Consider the following 22609-nt stretch of genomic DNA (forward strand, 5'->3'; position numbering starts at 1 on the left):
CCCGCTTTCTCCTTCAATATTTCAGAAATTAAACTTCATATTATGTGTAATTTACATTTCAAAGGCATTCATCTGGTGTTTTTCAGACTAATTTTAACTTTGAATTCACTTTTGACTCAACATTGTGATCTAAGATGAACTCTGCTGTCATGGCGATGACGGTTTCTACATGTGAGATTTCTGTTATGATGATGCAACTTAACACCAGAGAGCAAGTCTGTGAGAAATGAAAATTACAAGGTCATACGAGTGTTAAAATGCCAAGTCAAAAACTGCTCTGGGTGTGCTGTGCTTCGGCGTGGTTGGGAGTTGCATCATCCGGCGGGTTATAAAGAACGAACAAAGCAGGTCTCCGGTTCGAAAAGAGCCAGGAAATGTTTCTGTGTGTCTGAGTTTCGTCTCTTTGTGGCTAAAGTGAAGCAGACGGCTTGTGTTGGTAAGCGGGACTGATGCGGTGCCTGTATGCCGCGCACGTGCTCAGATCAAACCCACCACTTGTCATCCACACACTGGTGTTATATGTCAGCTTCAATTCCCATTACCATTAGTCCCGAGGTTGGTTATAATTGGTGGTGTACAACGTCATGTTGTAACTGACTCCGGTGCTGTGCAATAATGATGCAACTCATCGCCTGCTATCAACATGCGAGTGTTGGAGAACTCCGAGGGTGTGTTTGCTCTGTTAAAGGGAAAAATTGAGAGAATTTGAATGGTATTCGTCATTGTGTCAGACTTTTCGTTGCTACCTGTTCTCCTTTTTACAGTAATGGCAATTTCCTGCCTGTTTTCTGCTCAGTGAGTCCGTTTGTCCCGACTCAATCAGGCCGTTAAAGGAGTGAAAAAACCCTCCCCGAGAGGGTTTGTAGGTGAATACCTGGAGATGCTTTGAACTTTTAAGGGCGCCGTAGCAACGAGCAACGGCAGAAATGCTGTTAAAGCAGGTGCAAAGGAGGCGTGTACGATTCGAAAAGCAAAGAAAAACACTTATTCTTATATTCTTCAGAATAAAATGGGCAAAATCCAAAAGAGGAGGAGGGTGTCAACACCAGAGACACGCTGAGAAAAAGGGATGTGAAGAAAGTCAGAGAAAGGGGAAGAAAAAGCCTTCTGCTGCCTGCCAACAGTGACGTCAGCCTGGGTAACTGGACTGACGGCATAAAGCAGAGGCCGCCAATTAAAGATGAAGGAACTGGAGGTAAAGAAACGACCACGTGTCGACCAGGAAGTCGGTTTGAGCTGTGAGGCGCTGGAGCAGCCGCCGCCTGCTCAGGTTCTTAGTTTCTGAGAAGCCGTGATCAACAGGGAGACGGTCCTGTTTGAACACCTTGTGTTTCTGTTTATGAGCTTAAAGTGCAGAAAGTTCTCTTCTAGACGTGACCGGCTGAGCCGGACGGAGCAACAGCAGCTGGAAATGAAATGGCTCTGAGATGTTTCTGTTTCTGTATTTATCAGACGCTTTTATCCAAAGCGACTTACAAATGAAGATATAACAGCTATACAAAAAGCTAACAATAAGCTACATAGAAGGAACCCAGGAGTCCGACTCTGTCAGAGGGGACAGAGCAGAGATAGGGTGCAGGCATAGAAGGAAGTGCAGAAAGATAAAGTGCAGAGATAGAGGGGGGAGGGAAGTACAGGATAGGAGATGCTCTCTGGGTAATCTGGGTTTTTGATTAACCTGGTAGTTGATTTGGTCATCACACATCGAGTTGCATTGCATTATGGGATTGAAAAAAGGTACAGTAGTGATGGAGAAACTGTTGGTTTGGAGGAGAATTCACGATGCTAACTTTTTTAAAAGTGGATGATCATCAGACACTCGAGGACCCATAAACACACATAATAATGGTCCTACTTCATAGTAACTGTACTAACTCACCGTGAGTAAGAGAGGGAGAACTGAGAGAAAACCGCCATCGCTGTTCAATTCGATCACAGAACCACAACAACCAGCCAGACAAGGGAAACAAAAGATGAGCCCCAATGTTTACAAAGTAATTACAAGTATTTCTAGATTCAGGAAGGAGAACAACAAGCACTTCCTAACGTGCACTGCAGGCTGGTGCCTGAGGCCAGCAGGAGAGTTGTTGGTCTGCAAAGGCACACTTAATATAAAGTACGGATGCGCTCAGATCAGATTAGTAATCCTGTTAAACATACTCAGCCATGCTAACGCTAATCCAGAGGGAATGAAACCTTCAAATCAAACCCCCCCCCCCAAATCCAAGTTGTTCTTGCACACAAACCCACCTAACGGCAGCAAACATGTTACATACATGACGTCCTGGATGTAGCTTTGTAACAGCTGCTTGTTGCTAAATAACCATGAAAAAGAAGGACTGGTGACACTGAAAACAGGAGCGTGCACGTGCACACACGTGCGCACACGCAGCTAAGCAGCATTTAATATGCCATTGAGGGCTGCCGCCGTGTGTTGGTCGCTGGCAGAATCAATCTTCTCTCCATTTGGATGAGATTATGTTTTTAATATCTTTGGTTTTACCCGTAATTCCTCCCTGATAATTTTATTTTGCTCTCCAAGCGGGAGATATAAAAGCAGGAATAAATGAAAAGAATATTCCACAAATGCACACAGAGGAAACTCTTCAGGTTGACGCTCACAGGAGGCCCTTCCTGGGTCATCGCCGCCCCGTTGCTGAGTAATTGTGTTCGACTCGAGCTTCGTTTAAAGCCAAATTATGCAAAAATCAAGTCAAATCTTAGAGATATCAGTCAGTATCTTCAGCAGGAACACTTTGAACAATATTCCCAACCCTGAGACCTTCTGTCTGTGTTCTTATTTTCTCTTTAGTTCACGTGCACAGCACAGCCTGTCACTGTGAGGGCCGAGTGGTGGGGAATTTTAGCATCTGGAGACAGCAGTTATACCTCTCAAATCGACATTTCATGTCTTCTCCCTGGGTGGGGTGGTGGGGGGGGGCTTTACTGGAAAAATAAATGGTTTCAAGAGTCTTCTGGGCGTAACAATGCCAGCACAACTCACTTCTCCTTTTTCAGAAATGCTGCTCCACACGAACAAAGGAGCGATCAGCAGGAGTGTTGATGAAGACAATGACTCTTTAACATGTTTAGAAGCGTTTAAAGATAATTAATTAGACAGTAGATTCCCACTTATTTCCTTTTCAACGATCTGTGACGACTTCTGAGAATTTCTGATGGCTGGAATCGCTGAAAAATAGCTGTAAATGTGTCCATTCATGCCATCAAGGCCAAGTCTAAGTCCACTGCTTGCCTTGAGCTATTTTTTCTCACTGTATTTCAACTCAAAAAGCACATTTTAAGCAGCTTCTTGACTCTTCAGCCTTCGTGTGCTGGTATTTTGGGTGATGCATAAAAAGGTCACATGAATTTTATTTAATGTGCCAAGAAAAGAGATGAGTTGATGGAAACACGGCAGGATGGATCCACGGATTGTACATGCTTGCAGCCCACCTGTTGGCTCATGGAATCATAAATGGCTTTAGCTTTCTCCCTATTTGCTCCAGTTGTGAATCAGTCCTATTTTGCTGTGGTAGTTTCCTTACTCTCAGGTTTTTACCCCCTTTGTGATGGACACAGTGGCTTTATATCGCTTCTCCTTTTCCCCGGTCAGAACCCCGTCTTAAGTTCACCGGATTGGCTGAGCGGCTCTGGAGCCGGCCAATTGCGATGTTAAATGAAGCTGAACCCGTCACCAGATGGGGGTCCTTCGCCGTTACATCATGAACTGTTGAACCCAATCAGCACGTGAGCCGGTGAAGTGTGAGCAAACGGGGTCGCAGTGAAATGTGTCGGGTGACACACATTGTGGAGCAGTCAGGGGGGAAATTGGGGTTTGATACACCTGTGAGGTGGTTACCAGGCCACAGTGCGGGGAAATGTGCGCACGTGTCCTGCATGGCCGCCCAAGGCTGCCGTGTGACTGCAATATGCCTGACTGACAGCCTCTTTTATAAGGAAATAAAAACAGAAGGTTTAATAATCCTTGTTTTATACTGTGTGGCAAAAGTTTTGGTTTAAAACATGCAAACTGGTTCATGTCTGCTGGATATGTTCAATTTTACAGCTTCTGTGCCAACAAATAAATCATATTTACAGTTATTTGCTGTATTATATACAGTCTTTCCATTTCATTATATCATTCTTTACTGCAGAAACTTCCAGAATAGATTATAAAGTGGTGCATCTGGAGTAAATATGAAGTCAGACACAGCCCTTAAAAGCACAGTTCCAACATCTGGAGAAGGACTGATCTTAAAAAGAGAGACAAACAGCCTCACTGCATGTTTTTCACGTCACAGTTTATGAATCTAATCCTGTTTTAGTCCTGTTTGGATTAGTTTAATCCTCTAAAAAGTGATCAGTGCGAACAGAGATGCTCAGGTTCAGGATGTTTTAGCTCAAACAAAGAAAACATTCGACTATCCAGCCTGTGACCAGTGAAAATGTGTAAAAGTGCATCACTTTGCACTGAACTCCTCTATTAAAGTGTCAATCGGATTTCTTTTGAAAACATGCAAGTTGAAGGAGGCATTTCTTTTGCCTCATTGAAGCCAAAAGATAGCAAACGACACAGGTGTTAATGTCTATTTTCCTAACAACTGGAGGACCTGAAGGCTGTCCCTGACTGGGCTGCAGAGGTGCTGAGTGTGTTGTCATTAAAGGCATTCAGGGTTTTTTAAAAGAACATCTCTTCACTGCGGCAGCTATTACGGAGCGTGCCAAGGTTAGGTGCTTAAACCGTTCGCTCAGTGTATTCTGCTGCCAACCTTGTGTTGTTATTGCAGAGGGGGCTAAGATGAGAGAGACGAGGGATTAACTGAACTCCCACACAGCAGTATTACTCTATTAATCGGCTGTCTTTGTCTATCAAGGTTATAACGACTCCGCTTGGTGCACGTCTGCAAGAGAACAGGCGCATTGGTGTGCACGAGCACAGGCTTGAGGGTCTCTGCTCCTTCTCTTTCCCATCTAGTCTTTAGGTTTGATAAGTTATTCATCTTCTTTTTCCCTTTCGGTTTACAGTTCTTTGTCATTTCTTCTTCTCCTGATGTTGTCTTTGTGTATTTTTCGGGGTCTTTTCTCTGGTTTTGGACGTCATTCATCCTCCTTTAAAGCAGGCGGCGCCACTTTCCAGACCAACAGAGCAGCGTTTATTTGAGGTGTAGCTTGTACCAGACTTGGTGTGACCTTAGATGTCAGATGTAATGTCTAACTGGACTTGTATGTGTCACTGGATTCATGCATTAGTTTCAATCTGTTGCCCACAGTCCACTGGTCATACAAACTACTTTTAAAGGTATAATTCAAATGATGTTTTCCACACTTTTCATATGAAACTTATCTGCTAATCGAAGAGAAAAACAACTTGTGTCATAAAAACTGAACACTGGTGATTAATATTATTTGGAGTTTCTGCTTTGTCTGTGTCCTATCTTAGCAATAACGTGCACATCTGAGCATTAGGAAGTCAGTTTTCAGTCCGATTATTGCAGTTATATTATAGTAAGAAACCGACAGAGTCTTCACTTCGATTCAGTCCCCGATGCTGACCATGCACAAGGCGACAGTAGAGAGAAAAAACTCTTATTTAACAGGAAGAAACTGCCATCAGAACCAGAACCAGGGAGGGCGGCCATCTGCTTCCACCAGCTGGAGGTTTAGAGAACACAAAAAAGACATCAGAAAGCACCATAACAGGTCAGGGATATGTGGTTTAACTATAAGCTTTATTAAAAAAGGAAAGTTTGAGCCTGATCTTAAAGGTAGAGAGGGTGTCTGCTTCCTGAAGCCAAACTGGCAGCTGGTTCCACAGAGAGGGGCCTGATGACTGAAGGCTCTGCCTCCCATTCTGCTTTTAGGGGCCTGATAACTGAAGGCTCTGCCTCCCATTCTGCTTTTAGGGGCCTGATAACTGAAGGCTCTGCCTCCCATTCTGCTTTTAGGGGCCTGATAACTGAAGGCTCTGCCTCCCATTCTGCTTTTAGGGGCCTGATAACTGAAGGCTCTGCCTCCCATTCTGCTTTTAGGGGCCTGATAACTGAAGGCTCTGCCTCCCATTCTGCTTTTAGGGGCCTGATAACTGAAGGCTCTGCCTCCCATTCTGCTTTTAGGGGCCTGATAACTGAAGGCTCTGCCTCCCATTCTGCTTTTAGGGGCCTGATAACTGAAGGCTCTGCCTCCCATTCTGCTTTTAGGGGCCTGATAACTGAAGGCTCTGCCTCCCATTCTGCTTTTAGGGGCCTGATAACTGAAGGCTCTGCCTCCCATTCTGCTTTTAGAAACTCTGGGAACCACAAGGAAACCTGCAGCCTGAGAGCAAAGTGCTCTGTTGGGGAAATATCCAGCTATGAGATCTTTAAGATGTGATGGAGCTCGGTCAAAATCGATGAATTATAGAAAGCATCGACTGTTCACTTACTGGCATGTTTCTAAATGGTTATTGTAATAGCTGAGTAATCATTAAGTTAAAGAAAAATAATAAAACAAGAAAACTAAAGACAAAAATCAGTTGGTTTATGGAACTATTGTTTTGTCTTCCTTCGTTCTTATGTTCCCTGATAAAGAAAATGCTTTTTGCCACAACTGGACGGCGGTAATGCACCAAAACTGCTTTTATCAAACTGCCACGAAAGCACAAAAGAAGAATTCTTTCTCTTTCTTCGGCTCTGGGAAAGATTCCCCAGATGTGCAAATAAAAGCAATGTAACATCAGGCATCTCTATGGCCATCAGAAAGTTGTGTGGAACTGATTCAACGAGGTCCAGTCTGCTGTTTTCTGCTAGCTAACACCACACAAAGTAAGTTTGGAGGGTCAAATTAAAGACGAGTGCAATGAAAAAGAGATGCCAAGATTTAAAATAGCTGTTGAATAGATCTTAGTAAATGTTAATATTGATCCTTGAGAACCTTAAGCAGTGTTTTTTTCCTCTTGAATGAGTGAGGTGGCTTTGTTGCTGCCTTCTACATTCTGTTGAAATCCTGAAAACACGTAAAGCGCCGTCATGTCGGGTTGCACGCCACCTTCCAGTGGCACGCTGCACGGTCCAGAAGCCGTCTTAATGGCCTTTTACGATGCTGCTCGGGGGTAACTTTTGCCTTCTGTTACTTTCTCCTGCAGCAAACATCACGCAAATCGCCCGGTTAAGATGAACTTTAATCGCCTAAAGCAGAAATGCATCTTATCTGCGTCCCTCCATTGACTTTTTGTACGAGTGCAAAAAGTCTGACCACACTTTTAGACTTGTAAATAGCACATTGTCCTCAGGGTGTTTAAGTAGAGAGTCGCCATCCCTTACACAACCATTTTAAAGTTACATGGAAAACAAAGGACTTCATTTTAACCTTCAGTTTTTACAAAGTTTAATGGTTAAAACTATAGGAAATCTTTGGAAATGTATGTTTTAAAACACTATCATATAGGAAGAAGCTGATCTAAGAAACAGCTCATTGTAAAGCCCTTTGTATCACCTGCCTATGAGCTGTGGATGCATTATATAGACGATATAATGCCTTAGCATTATTTTCACTTTCACACAAACCGTGCAGCTAAAGCAGTTCCTTTAACACTACACTTCAACGTCTTCTTCACCTGCCCCCAGCTTTTTCTACCCTCTGTTGGTTCATCTGTTCCCCTCCTAATGAAAGCGATGCAGATAAAGCCCTGCATGTACTGTGATATTTACATTCCTTTATGATTTGTCCTTGGACAGTTTCGAGTGGGGAAACAAAACCTTGTAGCTTTAAAGTCTTTCTTATCTTGTTTTCAACCTTTTTTTGTTAATTTATCCTGAAGATATTTTCACTCTCTTATTGTTTAGAACATGTTTCAGTCTTCATACGTTTATGAAGTGCTGACTTCTCCAAAGGCTACAAGATTTTTCTCTCACTGTCACTTGATATCATGTCCTTCATCCCAGATGTTGCAGAATGTAAAGACCTGTAATGTCTACAGTGACCATTTTCCTCAAACATTTTGTTCCAAAGTGAAGCTGGATGTTAAATTAAATGAATTAAAAAGCTTTGCTTCGGTTGGTAAATTCTAATTACCGTATTTTCCAGACTATAAGTCGCTCTGGAGTATAAGTCGCACTTATTTAGACATTTATTTCACAAAATCCAAGCCCAAGAACAGACGTTCATGCTGATCATATGATCCGGTGACTCCTTGTGTTCAGTTTCCTGCTTTTCAATGAACTCACGGAAACTGTCGACCTCGGCTTGGAAGTCTGCCGGCAGTTTCTGACACACTGTTGTCTGTAGTCTGATAGAGAGGTGGTTGTGTTGCACGAAGCAGTAACACCAAGAAGGCCCGTCTTCTTGGTTTTATATTCATATTCATCTCCTTGGCCAGTACCAGGGCGTAGAAACATAATTGCACCATTGGCGAGCCTCTTGCGTTACGTTCAAGCACCCACCTGTGGACTCGTCCCTCCAGCTCTGGCCATCTTTCTTTCAGCCAGAGATTAGCTTCCTTTGTTAGCATACAAGCCTTTCGCCGTTGTCGATAGCAGTGTTTACTCCTTGGTTCATGTCAGTCAGGATGAATTAACATTTAAAAACACGCAAAATTACATATATTTTGATATACAAGTTGCAGGACCAGACAAACTATGAAAAAAAGTGTGACTTATACTCCAGAAAATACGGTATTTTGTCCTTTTTAGATTTGATTTTTGAACTAAACTCCTCCTGCACATGTACTTGTTCTGTTTATTTGCAGTGTGTTCCTTTGTATGCCTCTTAATGTTTCCATCGTTTTTATGAGTTGTGTTTGGTTCTTTGAATTATTGATGACGTGTTTAAACATAACTTCACCTTGGGACTAATCATGCAGTTGTTCATCTTAGCTCACTAACGTACTTAATGTTCCGTTCGTGTGCATTTATTCACGTGTGTTAATGTACATGTTTGGACGTATGCAGCATGCACTTTTAGAGGACTGTGTGTGCTCCAGGTTTCCTACTGATATGACTTTGTGCACACTTGTTTGTGTTTGCATATGTGTGTGTGTGTCTGCGCGGGTTTAGGTGCATCCACCCAGGACTCGGATGCCATGGAGCCAGAGAAGCAGGTGGACAGCACGGTGAAAATGGCGGGTGTGATCGCAGGGATTCTGATGTTCATCATCATCCTCCTCGGAGTTGTCCTCACCTTCAAGCGCAGGTATTTGGTAACCAGACAACATAATTATCTTTAAATCCTGAGCTCTGTTCTCTTTACCTACAGAACCGATGGTTGGTAGCCTTTGTCAGACTGGGTTTGTTGTCAAACACCGAGCTGAATCTGACGCTTTTTGACCATTAACTGGAAAAAGTTTGATCATACGCAGGAAACTGATTGTTTCCAGTCGTCAGACCAGTTAAAATATAACAGTTTGTGTTAGACAGAGGCTACCAACAATCTTTATAAACTCTTTGTTACTGTCTACAACCCCAAATCAAGAAAAGAAAAGGTCAGACGCTGATTGTTAAACAGACAGCATGAACCTAGGGTACTTCATGTGTTCTTCCTCATCAGCTTCATTTGATTTGTTAACATACATTCATTTTTGCATTTCTGGCCTTCACACTCATTCCAAGAAGAGACCATCGGTACGAACACCTGAAACTGTTCTTCTCTTGATATATCCTCTGTGCCAGATTACAGTCTGATTAAAGCTCTACTGTTCCGGCATTTTTTTGGAATGTGTTGCAGGCCTGAAACACAAAAACAGACGTGTGTTTACAGATAAAACTCAGCTTTTGAGACGACAAATTAACGCCAAAATAAGAGCAACAATCACTGCACTTTGCACTTTCTGTACCATCCCGTCTTCTTCTGATTTGGGGTTGTGATAGTAAACACTTAAACATAAAAAAAAGACTTTTATTTGGTTTCTTCAGTGCAGCAAAGTTAAAAACTGAGATATTGATAAACTGCTTAAAGTGTCGAAAGCAACTTTAGATCAGTGGATTTAAAACATGTATAATTCAAAATGCTAAAACCTTTACTGCATAATGGTTTATTATTTTGTTTAAATCAACAAAAGCCTTCATAGAGATCAGTATTGATTAAAAAATTGCAGGTTACGCACTGATTTGTGGGATTGTGTGGGCCACAAAATTGTATTCTTTCCTTTATAAAAGTTCTAATCACGTTTAAACCTGGAAATATAATTCATCCTCTTAACCCTTGCAAGCACAAAGAATAAAGATAGAGGGACCCAGAGTTTTAAATATCTAAACCCGGGTGAACTTAATGTTTTTCAGTCAGCAGACAGTAAAGCTGGCTGTGTCTTTGTTAACATGCACACTGGCTTGCCACCATCACCTGCCTTTCTTTCCTTTCCTTTCTCTTATTCTCTGTATTGCTTCATTGATCCCCTACATATCCCCCCTCAACCTCACCCTCATACTGCTTTGACAATTTATTTTTGCTGTTTGTTTGATGTTTGTGTCATAATTTTACATTTTTTTTACATGGTCCTACATGCTAAACATTGAAAAAAACATTTTTTTACCTGTAGTCACCCCAACATCAACACACACTGACAATTATGATGAGATTATTCATAACAAAGCAGAAAGTTTTATATTGGAATGATAAAATATAAGAAGAAGAATAAACTCGGAAACAAAAGACGTGTTGGAGCCTGTCAAAATGTTTGTTACTGAGAATACTTTGAATTCCAAAAGATAGATTGAAGAAGAAACATTTCTTTAGTATTTTGATTGAATTACAGTTCCCATATTTTAAAGTTTATCCCCCAAAACATGAAGGAACATGGCAACATATGGCAGGCACCACCCTGTAAATGAGTCTTTGTTCTTCCCACAAAAAGGCTTCTTCTTCTGAGATCCTTTTCTTGTCATTTGAAACACTCTTTTGAGGACTCTGAGAAGGCTTGGAAGTGTGTCCTTCATCGCATCCTGTTGAGGTTTTGGGCTCTTTGGACAACTCAAGTGAGAGCTTGGTTTGCATTGCCAACATCAAGTCAAATTTCTGTGGGTGTTGGAGTCCGGCAGACAAAGTTATGGACAGAATTTCTCTGTGCAGCCAGAAGGCCAGAGGCTTAAACGTCATTCTTCTTAGGGCTGCATTCTGCTTTTTGCAGACGATGTGGTCTTGTTAGCTTGTTAACTACTCGGGTGGTTTGCAGCAGAGTTTGAAGCAGGTGGGAACAGAATTAGCAGCTCCTAGTTTGAAGCCAGGATCTTCAAGAAAGGAGTGCGTTGCTACCTCAAGTTTAAGTATCTCAGGGTCTGGTTCACTAGTGTAGGTAGAATGGAGTGGAATGGAGATTGCCATCTGCAGTAGTGTTGATTTACCAGCTGATCTAAGTTCCATCTTTAAGCCGTGGTCACGAGCTGTTGGCTGAACCTAAAGGATAGAGTGAGAAACTCTATCCGCAACCCTCATCCAAGAGAAGCTCAGCGTCGAGTCTCTGGTCCTGCCATTCGAAAGGTGTCAGTTGAGGTTTGGATAACGTCCAAACATCTGGCAGGGGAGCAGTTTTAGACATGTCCCACCGAGAGGAGGCTTTGGGGCAGACCCAAAACCCACTTGGAAAGATTATGGCCCTACCCTACCTTTTCAAAGGGACTGGATAGTGTAGTGGTAAGATTGCCACCTTTCTTGTGGGTGACCTGGGCTCAAATCCTGACACCTTTGCATGAAAGGTACTACCTTCAGTAGGGGTCTTTAGGCAAGACCCCCTTATGCTACATGCATAAACATAACATAAACGGCTAATTTTCCTTTGGAGATCAAGGGATACAGGTGATCTAGCCCTTTAAATGGGACAGTGGTGGCTATCTGGATGGCTAGATGACCACTAAACTTAATCTCCAAAAGAAAAGGGACACCTTGCTTCTGAAAAGAGGAGTTGGGCCAAATGGTAGCGCCAATGGAGCTTGAGGAGGTGCCGGAGGTACTGCTGCTAACCCAGTTCCAAAAAAGCCAGAAAATGGATGGATGGTGCTTAGATGGGAGACATATGAGAGCAATGGCATAAGCTTGTGCCTCAAATGTTTGTGCTTTGTGAGTTTTGAGGTGTGTTTAGAAGCTTTTCCACCTTTTGACACATGATGTGATATTTTTATTCCTAGAGTTCTGGTTTTTAACTGAATCTTTTCCTCTCTTTACCCGTAAAATGTTCCTTTTACTACTGACTGTAACACAAGGCCCAAACCTGTGAGGTCTACCATCAGTAGGGGTGGTAGTGAGCTTTCCCCCCCTTTTTAATCCTTTGTATAAGCATATAATTGCACATTTCAGTAAAAAAAAAAGTACTTTTTAGTCTGAAAAGATGTTTACTAGCTTCTCAAGTCAGCAGCACGTTTTTCCAAAATGCATCAGGACTAATGATTTTCATTCGCAAACTTCTGACTTCTGCCAGTGAATTTTCTGGCGAGGACACAGGCAAGGTTTTCTTCTAATGATTCTTTCATGAAGGCCATATTTGAGCAGGTGTAGCTGCACAGTGGGGCGATGCAGCAGCACTCCAGACTCCGATAAATCTTCCTGAAGGTCTTCTGCAGCAAAACAGGCATTTTGATTTGCTTTTTTAGCAATCCTACAGGAAGTTCTTTCAGATAGTTTCCTCAGACTTCCACAGCTCAGCTTCCCTTTTCACTCTGTAAATAATTGTGTTTCAAAACAAATTAATCTTGCTTGAATTTGAAGTCTTAAAGTTTTAGTATATCGGGATCAGTTAATATTTAAGTGTACTGTAGAACAAAATATGCTGTGTATCTACTAAGAGCTACTAAGGGAGGTGAAATGGAGGGAACTTGGTTTGATTTCCTTTTACCGTAAATCTAAAGCCAACATACGAATAAATCCGGTAGCCTGAAAACACTGATCTCATCTCGAAGTTGTCCTTAGTGAGAGCAGACTGTATTTACGGCTTTAGAAGGGTATGATTGACTCGTTTTACTTAAGTAATCATTGTTTACTGTAAATAGCACCACAGATTCTGGTTAAAGCTTAAGAGCTAAACTCTGACTCAGAAACTTGCCTTTTTAACCAAAACAGATGAAAAATGACATTTTTATCCATAGGTCACTATTCTCCGCACATACTGCACTTTAAACTGCAAACAGCTGATTTATTCATCCTCGTATTTTACTAATATTACCATAAGTATTGCCTCTCTCCCTCCTCTGTGGTCTGCTTTCGTGTATTTTACTGCAGTGCCGTTAAGAGGCTTTTTCCTCTTCAAACTTTTGCAAAGTACCTGATTATACAAACAAAGGAAAAGGTAAAACCTCACAGACAGACAGTAACACGGGGAGAAACAGATGCCTCGTTGTTTGTCTGAACGCTTTACATCCGTTTCAAGAGAGGAAAAGAGGCACATTGGCAATGCTAATCAGAGGCTAGCCTGGCCTAACAGAGAATATCCCAAACATGATGACAATGAGTCTGTCGGTCAAATAAGGAAAAGGGAAGAAGCAACAAGATGGTTATAGGCAGAGACTTCAGTGGAGGATGAAAATGTGAGATGAGTCGGAACAAAGAAAACCTTAAAGAAACGTTAAAAACTTACTAACCCAAGTGGTTCAAGTGGATATGCTAATGAGATGCTAACTATGCTAACACTGAGTAGTATACACTGTAAAAAATAAAGGTGGGCAAGCATCACCACAGTGGATGTGCAAAAAAAGAGCAATGATCCCGTAGAAAACATGGAGAAGAGGGACGTAGTTCACCTGCTGCTCGGTTGAACTTAAACTAAACCAGGTTATCATTTAGGATAAAATGAGATGGAAGGTCACAGCATGAGAAAAACAGATGTATGTAGATGTAACTGTAGGTGTCTTATAGCCATGTGAGAGAATGAATGGAGGGAAGAACGAGACAAAGGAAGTTGCACTAAGAGATTGTTAGAGCAGATGGAGACAGAGGAGAGAGATATAAGTGACAGAATGAGTGAAGACAAATAGCTTCAGACAGTGGGGGGGGTTACAATATTGGAGACCATTTTCTCAGGTCATTTATATTTCAAACCCGCACACTTTAGCCATTTATCCCAGCGGCAGAGGAAATGTTTTTTAAATCGAAAGTGTTTTACAAGCCTTTCAATCCCCGTGAATTATTCTGCCACCGAACTTTTGTCAGGAAGTGAACACGCACAGCTGTCCAATTAATCTTTTAAAAGCATGGTTACACATGTTTCACATGGACTGTACTTTCTGAAGAAAGCCAAGGGGATGTCGCTGATAACGTGGTGTAAAATTGAATAACGCCGGACAAGGCAGAAGTCTTAATGGGGATTCGGTGTTTCCACAGCCAGGTTCCCCTCAGGGCTGCCGGCAACCAGCGGCACAAGATACACTTTTCATAAAAAGTGGACTGATGAATTATTAATGCTCCTGAAGTTCCCCAAACAAGTGCTGATTTGTGTGTGTGCGGCAGAGTAGCAGACCTCAGCTAAGTAACGGGGGAAAGGTGACATCTCTGGAGCTGCAAATTGAAGGAAAAATTGTGTTATTTAAAGTTTTTTTTTCATCAAAGCTGTTTAAAACTCTGACTCAGCAGCCGGCTTTTGTGTTTCATTGTTTCTGAGACTCCCTAACGCCTTTGGTGTCCTGGTCAGCCCTTAAAGGAGACCAAAAACAAGCAAAGTAACTAAATGAATTATTATACAGTGCTTTAACTCCAGGTCACGACTCTGGGTGAATGCACAAATACATGTGCAAAGAGGCGAGTGTTTAAGTGATCTTAAAGAGTTTAATGTGTGAGAGAAATGAGCTTCACCTGCACGGATCAGGCTGAAGTGTGCAAACACACTGATAATTCAGTGATTTCCTACTTACTTTAATCTGAAAAAGAGTTTGGAGCAGGAGTTTTGTTTCGGGTTAAAGCGCCTCAACGAGCTGCAGCTTGAGCAGTATCCGTTCGGGTTGGCCAATGGGAAGAAGGCCTTTTCAGAGCTCTGAAACGTGGACGATCATCGTCTTTGATGTGGTTCCTAATTATGAGCCATTGGTTAACCAAATAGCTCGACTGTGGTGAGCCTTCTCTCGAAGGATCTCATACAAGCTGTAGTGTGATCAAAGGAAGTGGCGTCCAAATATCACCGATAATTAAATCCAAAGCCCAAATCGAGTGTAAATTGATCTAAAGACTTAAAAAGTCTGAATCCAAAGTATTAGCACATAGCTGCATGTTTTAACCTGCACACACATACGAATTCTAGGTGTCCTGCATCCATTGTTTTGTGCATTCAGGCTGATTCATCCCAGCTTCCCAATCACCATCCTCTCCAGTAGCTCTCATAATCTTGACAACAATAACAACTGATATTTTTCTTTGCAGTTCTTGTCACATTCGCCCATTCCGAAGCTCTCCTAAATGAATGTTTAAATGAAGACGTTATTGCTTTGAGAGAAATAGGAAAATCCATCAAATAAATGGTTTTGTCTCTCTGACTGAACAGCCAGAACAGCTATAGTGACACTTGGAAAATAGTCTTTTAAAAAAAGGGGGAGATTTCAATGGGAAGCTTTCACTTCTCGAGACTTTTTCAACCTTTTATGATTAAATTTGGCATAATTAATCCAGTCTTTTTCTCTTTGAAGCAAATTCTGCTGGAAATGTCACCTAAATCTTTAAGTGTTTTGGGGCTTTCTTTGACAAACTGTTGGTGCCACTCATGAACCTCTGGGGTTTCCTCCTGTTGCAGTCACTTTGATATATTCTTCTATCTTTATATTTCACTTGACAGCACTCTGGGTGAAGACCTATTAAAGTCCACACACTGGCACAATGTGGGGATTTATGCTGCAACAGGAAGCCTCCCTTTCAGGCCGTGTGGGACAGGTCTGATCCTTTCTAACAGATGAAAATCCAATCACTTTGAACCCCCGATAACTCGGGTGTTCTGCTCATCAGAAACATATTTCTGTGCACTTCTACGTCAAGCTGCTCCAAACGTGGGTGAAATGGATGTTTCAGCTTCTCCACTAGTAGAAAAAAAGGTTTATTTTAGCCAAAATGCTTCTGCAGTTTCACCAAATACACAGAAAATGGAGGGACAGCCCCATTTAAAGCATTTAAAGTCGGGTTAGACTTCTTTCTCCTGGACTGTCCGTGTCAACAGAAGCAGGACGAAACTGAAGGAAATGAGATGATGAATGTTTTTCTCACAACAAGCTCTCTGACTCGAGTCTCACGCCCTGTTCTGTCTCTCTCTATCTTCCTGTTTCCTGTCTTTGGCTCCGCCCCTTCCCGTCCCGTCCTGCCTTGCCCTTTCTCCGATAGAGAGATTCACACATGGAGAACTCTGAGCGTGGGGTATTGTATGTTTACTTCTAGACATGAACGCATCCACTCCGCTCCTCACCTCGGCTTCGCCGGCATTTGTGGTTTTCCAAATGCATCTTATGACAAAGTCCACACTTTGAAATGTAAAGAAATGCTTAATTGTTAAAAATGCTCCCCCTCTTTATGGAGGAAGAACGCCTTAAAGAACAGATCTATCATTTAGAATCACTGCTGCACACAGGCTCTAGCAGCGTTTAACATTAATAATGTGCTGATGCCGTGCAGAACCACACCGTAACTGCAGTGGTTCCCAATCTCAACATTGTTGAAAAGAGCCCCTGAATGTGCTGTCCTAAGCAACACTTGGATGGGGCCTGAAACATGAAACGCCTAATATATTAGTCTCTGTGGCACACGTAATTTTCTTAGCTCTGAGAAAGCACCAGGAGTTTAAGCTCCGCTCAGCGCCATTAAACAGCCAGATCTGTGTCACTAAGTGGTTGAAATGTAGGCTTTTCTTTCCCTCTGAGATTTCTAATGCAGGCCATTATAGAAGTCCTCATTTATGCACTTGTCTTGCATCCTGCCTAAACTCACGTCATTAGTGTCTATCTTCTTTGTTTTTCTCCATGCCAGGAAATGTATCTTAGGGGACAAATGTGGGAAATATTCAGGTGCAAATGGGACTTTTAAAATGGCTACGCGTGAGAAAAGTTGGCTAACATAAGATGCTTTTGGTGAACCAAACCCTGCATATTTGATCATTATCATCACTGTTGTGCGTCATCTATTCTTGGTTTTTTTGGAGAACAAATCCACCCCCGTTACATCGATAACATGCATCTCATTTCCTCTACATGGTGAGAGATGTCCAGTACTGTCCCAGTCATCTGCTTTGATCCACATTATGTCACAATAATGCTGTTATTTGCCACCATTGTTCAGGATAAGAGGAGAGACAGAAATTCAGAAGTGAACAGATATGTTTTCTATGGTGGGAGCAGGTTGGCGTAATTGAATTTCAGATCAGAGCAAACAATCACGATGGAATTTTCTAAAGTAAAAATTAAGCCTGCCAGCCACCCCCAGTGTTGCAAAAAAGGTTAAATAATTAGTGGAATTTTGTAGGGTAGAAATGATGTGTTTGGCTTCTGCAAACGAAACACAGGTGGGTGATTGAGAGGGAGATATGTGGTAATATCTCGCCGAATGAAACGCGACGCTTCACAAATATCTCCACCCACACTGTTCTGGGCTCGGAGACAATCCGCTCTGTGCCTGTCGTGCAGCGATTGCTTTGGGTTTATCTCTTTCTCATTTACATTCAAATGTACGTGCATCTCTTTACTTCGCTTCAAGACCAGAAGAAATGCAGATATATGTACTCATCAGGAATTAAAGACGCAAAGCTGTGTGATGCTGTGTGAGTGAGAAGCCAGCCTGAAGTCTTTATCTACCCAAAGTTAGACCCTTAACTTCTCTAAAGCCACATCCTGAAAGCATAAAGGCAAAGTTAAACAGGACATGATGAAGGCTCTTTATGAGAGAGACGCACCTTCCTTTCTTTATGTTTTTATTCCCCCTTAAGAAGAAACCACTGAGACCCTGAACTTCATTTGGAAATGATGGTTTGTGCTCTGATCTGCGGCTATTTTTAAGCGCTTGAATCACCACGACCTGAAAGTTCTTTCCACACAATATGCTGCTCCCCGGAGGATTTCTGTCTATGAGCAAAGAAAAGAGGCGATGAGTAAACTACGTCAACCCAGAGGAGAAAGTCAGCGAAGATCCACTGCAAATGGCACAGTCTTTCAAAGCCGAGCGGCCTCCAGTCGGGCCATAAGCATGCATGCTCGGTGGAAAGTTTTGAGTTTTTATCAGGGATAAATCGGTCAGACAGACAGACAGACGCACAGCAGAGGTGGCCTTGACCCCCCATTCTGCAGATGTGACACATGGTTGAATAATGTCCTCTGCATCTTGCTGAGATAAATGCTTGATGGTCCACTTTACAGCACTGTTCAGACTGCTGATGGCTGATCATTTATACTCTCACAAAGAGCCATCACACACGTAAACTGGTAAATATGTCATTCACAAACTGAGCTTGAATCAACTCGAATTCAATAGCTGCCAACCGGGCACACGTGGCCGAGAACAAGCGTCTCAAAGCTGTGCTGAAGACCGACTGTGAGGACGGAGACGGAAAGACGCCTGGGATGCTCCTCTTGGCCTTCCCGACCCAATAATGCTGGAATTGCTGTGGTTTCAGAGGGTGAAATACTCCAGGTCTGCTGCAGTTGAGATGCAGCTGTAAGAACAAGTTGTTTGAGCAGTATCACAAACCCCAAAGCAGTTGTTGTGTGGCACATCCATGGACTTATGCTAATTAACTGGTCTCCAGAGATGACTTTCCTCAGTTATAGTCTTTATTTATCAACTCACTTCTCTGCAAACTCTCACTTTCTCACAGTTGGACGTGTTAAAACATGTTTAACATGTTTGTGCTGCTGTGTAATGAGGAGCCGGGTGTCTCACGCTGGATGCTCTTCATATAAGCGTGTTAGCATGCACACATCAGGTCTAATAGGTTGGAATTAACCACAAAGACTGAATGATTAACAAATGTCAGGTTTTCCTTGGTAAAGCGGTGGAACGCAGCTGCAGGGTGACATAGTCGAGGCTTTTTTTCTGTTCTTTGTTGACACGTAATGAGTAAACATAAAGAAGTAAAGCCATCGTATCACAGGTGAAATGTGAGAGCTGCAGGTGATGTGTGTGTGTGTGTTTTCAGCTGATAGCGCTCATGTGAACACACGATGAACCGTAGCCGTCACATCGATGCAGCAGAAGTCATTCATAGAAAGGCAGAGCAGGAAGGTCTGTGTGTGTGAGATTAAGTGCATGTTTATGTGAGAAGTCGTCATCTTCCAACATAGCAGCTGATATACGAGTAGAGAGGCCTGTTTGTGCAGCATAGGTCTGTGAAAACCATTTACTTTTATAAGAAATCCACTGTAACAAGAGCTGCTGAAGCTTTTAGTTAAAAATCCTGTGCACCCCGACACGATGTTATCATCTATTTTACCCTGAAACGGAGCATAAAAACACGCTGTGTTGTAGAAGATGCACAGCTGCCCCAAATCAAGCAAGAACTGGACTCATTTTCTCATTTCTTTCACAATCAGACTTCTACATCTGATCAGTTACTCTCACCAATAAAAGTTATCTTCTATATGCAGTCTCTGAAGGCTGTTTGGGCCGAGATCATCGTTGAATGTGTTCATCCTGCCACATTAAATGAATAATTGGCTCACATATGAAACAAACTGGAGCAGTGTTCAGTGTTTTCAGCCCAGTTTGATCTCTGAATCGTATAATAACTCCAAACAGTGGTGCATTATCTGAGGATGGGTGAGTTTTAGGCTTTACCTGCAACAGCATCCAAAGAAAAAAGAACAAAGATGATAAAATGCCACTTCAGCTGAGGTAAGGTGCACTCGTCTCATAGCAGACACATGGGAACAGGCAAGTGTTGAAGAAGCATTCAGAAAAGGTAGTTTTTCGACAGCTGGGTTTACATTCCTGCGTCGTGCAACAATCTGCAGCCAAGAGCTGCAATAAAATGACAACTTATACGTCTATACATGTGTAAGAAGGTTAAATGTCATTCCTGCAGCAGCTGAAGTGCTTCAGAATGAAATACAGGAAACATGAAAGCAGCAAAAGCTCATTTAGAAAGAAGGCTTTTCAGCTCAGAGTCCACGGATCTCAGGCTTTTCGACCTGGTGCTGCACAGCCAGCAGGCCCTGATCACATGACCTCAGGCTGCAGAAGTCCTCCATGAGGACACTTTGTCAGAAGCCTCGCAGCAGCGTGCTGCACAGCCTGAAGACTTTCCAGTGATGAATGTGAGATACTGAGCAAAACTACCACACAGTGACGAATACAGCAGCGCTTTATCTGTTCCAGTCGCTCTCTCAGACACACACGATGCCCTGCTGGAGTGTTTTTTCCACGCTGTATTAATATTTATGAGGAGTCTTAACGGCTGTGGCTTTTACAGCTGGGCTCAGTGCTTTGCACTTTATTAATATCATAAGGACAATGTCAGCAGAGCCCTTAAAGAGGGTTATGGCTGGCTTTTTTAAGAAAAGGGATGGACAGGTGTTACTGATGGGTTACGCTGCACCTGCTGAGGATAGGTGTGTATTTAGGCTATTAAAAATGCAACATAAGTGTGTGTGTTGAACATTTGCATGCGTCCGCCTGTTTTACTCTTTTACACTTTCAACATTTTTCTCCTTCACAGAGAGTAGTAGTCGTGTCACTGCCTCTGTAAATAGGAACATAAATATTGATCTTTTTCAACCCGGTCCGATGAAGTGTGAGTTCGGGTGTGTGATTGTGTGTCCTTACATATGAGATCCCCATCTCTGGCCTCTCACCAGATGAAGGGTGCATGCCAGGGGGAAAAGTTGCCAACAAGCGATCAAAGAGATGCTGCAGGGAGTCCGGTGTCACACGCACACACACATAAACACACACCTAAACACGTGTGTGGATGAATGAGATGCTGGGGACGCCAAGTGCAGCCGTATACCTCTGAAAGGACAAAGACCTGATGAAGTAAACACCTCCTTCAACATTTCTTGGCTCTAATCTTAAGTTTTGTCTCCTGTTTGAGCGATTTATTTGTTGTTCTTTTATCCATTTTCTATATTTTTTAGCCCTTTAAGCCAAATCTAGTCTAACAGTCATTACAGCAGCAACACACACTGCTCATCAAACTGATTGTAACCCTCCCCGTTTCCATTTGTTCGTCTTCCACCTTTTTGTATTCTCTTTCTCTCCTCCTCTCATATCTTTTCACTTATCTGGCTGTTGGTGATGGAGGCACCAGTGGTGCCTTTGGGGGGGGTTATTTGCCTTTTTCCCCCTGCAGATATGGTTTAAGCATTCAATTATCATTGGAAAACCTACAGGTTAAACAGAGATAAAGAATTCAAGGGAAATATTCTGTTGGTAATCTATAATGTGATGACAACGGTAGAAAGTGAAATACCAAGGTGTCCCTGGTGAATCAGCAGAGTTTAGAGCCCCGTGCTGACACTTTATCATCCATTACAGTCTGATTTTAACTTGAATTATGGTAAAGTACCACAGATGGATCCATACTTTGATACTAAACTATCTAAAAGTAGTCGGTAAAAGAAAAAAGCTTTAAAACTTATAATAATGTGCAAAATAAAGTGTGCTGTCATTTATAGGGGTTTATACATTGGGACATAGTGAGTAAATACAACAAATACACATCATGTATTACACTGTGACGTTATTTATTTTATAAAAAATAAGCCAAAACACAGAAGCAGTGTGTGAAAAACCAGCTTCACTGCTCTGCAGCATCCAGGTGTGTTTTAACACGATGCCAAGGAGGAAAGACATCAGAAATGATCTTAGAGAAGCAACTGTTGCTGCCCATCAGTCTGGGAAGGGTTATAAGGCCATTTCCAAACTATCTGGAGTCCATCATTCTACAGAGAGAAAGATTATTCACAAGTGGAAAACGTTCAGGACAGCTGTCAATCTTCCCAGGAGTGGACGTCCCAGCAAGTTCACCCCAAGGTGAAAAAGCCCAGAGCTACATCTCAGACTCTACAGGCCTCAGTTAGCATGTTAAAGGTCAAAGTTCATGACAGCACAGTTAGAAAAAGACTGAACAAGGATGGCTTGTTTGGAAGGGCTGCAGGAGAAAGCCTCTTCTCTCTAAAAAGAACATGGCAGCACAGCTTAGGTTTGCAAAGCTGCATCTGAACAAAGCCCAAGACTTCTGGAACAATGTCCTTTGGACAGACCAGAGCAAAGTGGAGATGTTTGGTCCTAATGCACAGCAGCACGTTTGGAGGAAACCAAACACAGCATATCAGCACAAACACCTCATACCAGCTGTCAAGCACGGTGGTGGAGGGCTGATGATCTGGGCTGGTTCTGCAGCCACAGGACCTGGGCACCTTGCAGTCATTGAGTCCACCATGAACTCCTCTGGATACCAAAGTATTCTAGAGTCAAATGTGAGGCCATCTGTCCCACAGCTAAAGCTGGGCTGAAACTGGCTCATCAACAGGACAAAGATCCCAAACACAGCAGCAGATCTACAGCAGAATGTGGGAAAAAGAAAAGAATCAAGGTGTTGCAATGGTCCAGTCAGAGTCCAGACCTCAGCCTGACTGAAATGCTGTGGTGGGACCTTAAGAGAGCTGTGCAGAAACCAATGCTGCAAACCTCAATGAGCTGAAGCAGCGCTGGAGAGAAGAGTGGCCGAGATTCCTCCAGAACCATGAGAGAGACTGATAAC

The 22609-nt window shown here is 42.5% G+C and overlaps 1 protein-coding gene across 9 annotated transcripts in view; it reads left to right on the forward strand.

The window, feature by feature from the left end:
- The window catches only part of ptprt (protein tyrosine phosphatase receptor type T), a 348700-nt gene that overhangs the window by 235428 nt on the left and 90663 nt on the right, over positions 1–22609 (forward strand). For 5 of the 9 annotated variants that reach the window (XM_072381459.1, XM_072381460.1, XM_072381462.1 and 2 more), the window contains one exon: positions 9030–9165. In XM_072381459.1, the coding sequence (XP_072237560.1) occupies positions 9030–9165 (136 nt within the window). Of the gene's footprint in view, positions 1–9029; positions 9166–16248; positions 16282–22609 lie in introns of all 9 variants that reach the window. The other 4 variants (XM_072381466.1, XM_072381458.1, XM_072381461.1 and 1 more) reach the window with 1 other exon arrangement.

This window comes from Leuresthes tenuis, unplaced genomic scaffold (genome assembly GCF_036924035.1).
Source record: "Leuresthes tenuis unplaced genomic scaffold, fLeuTen1.0.hap1 SCAF_3, whole genome shotgun sequence".
Taxonomy (NCBI): Eukaryota; Metazoa; Chordata; class Actinopteri; order Atheriniformes; family Atherinopsidae; genus Leuresthes; species Leuresthes tenuis.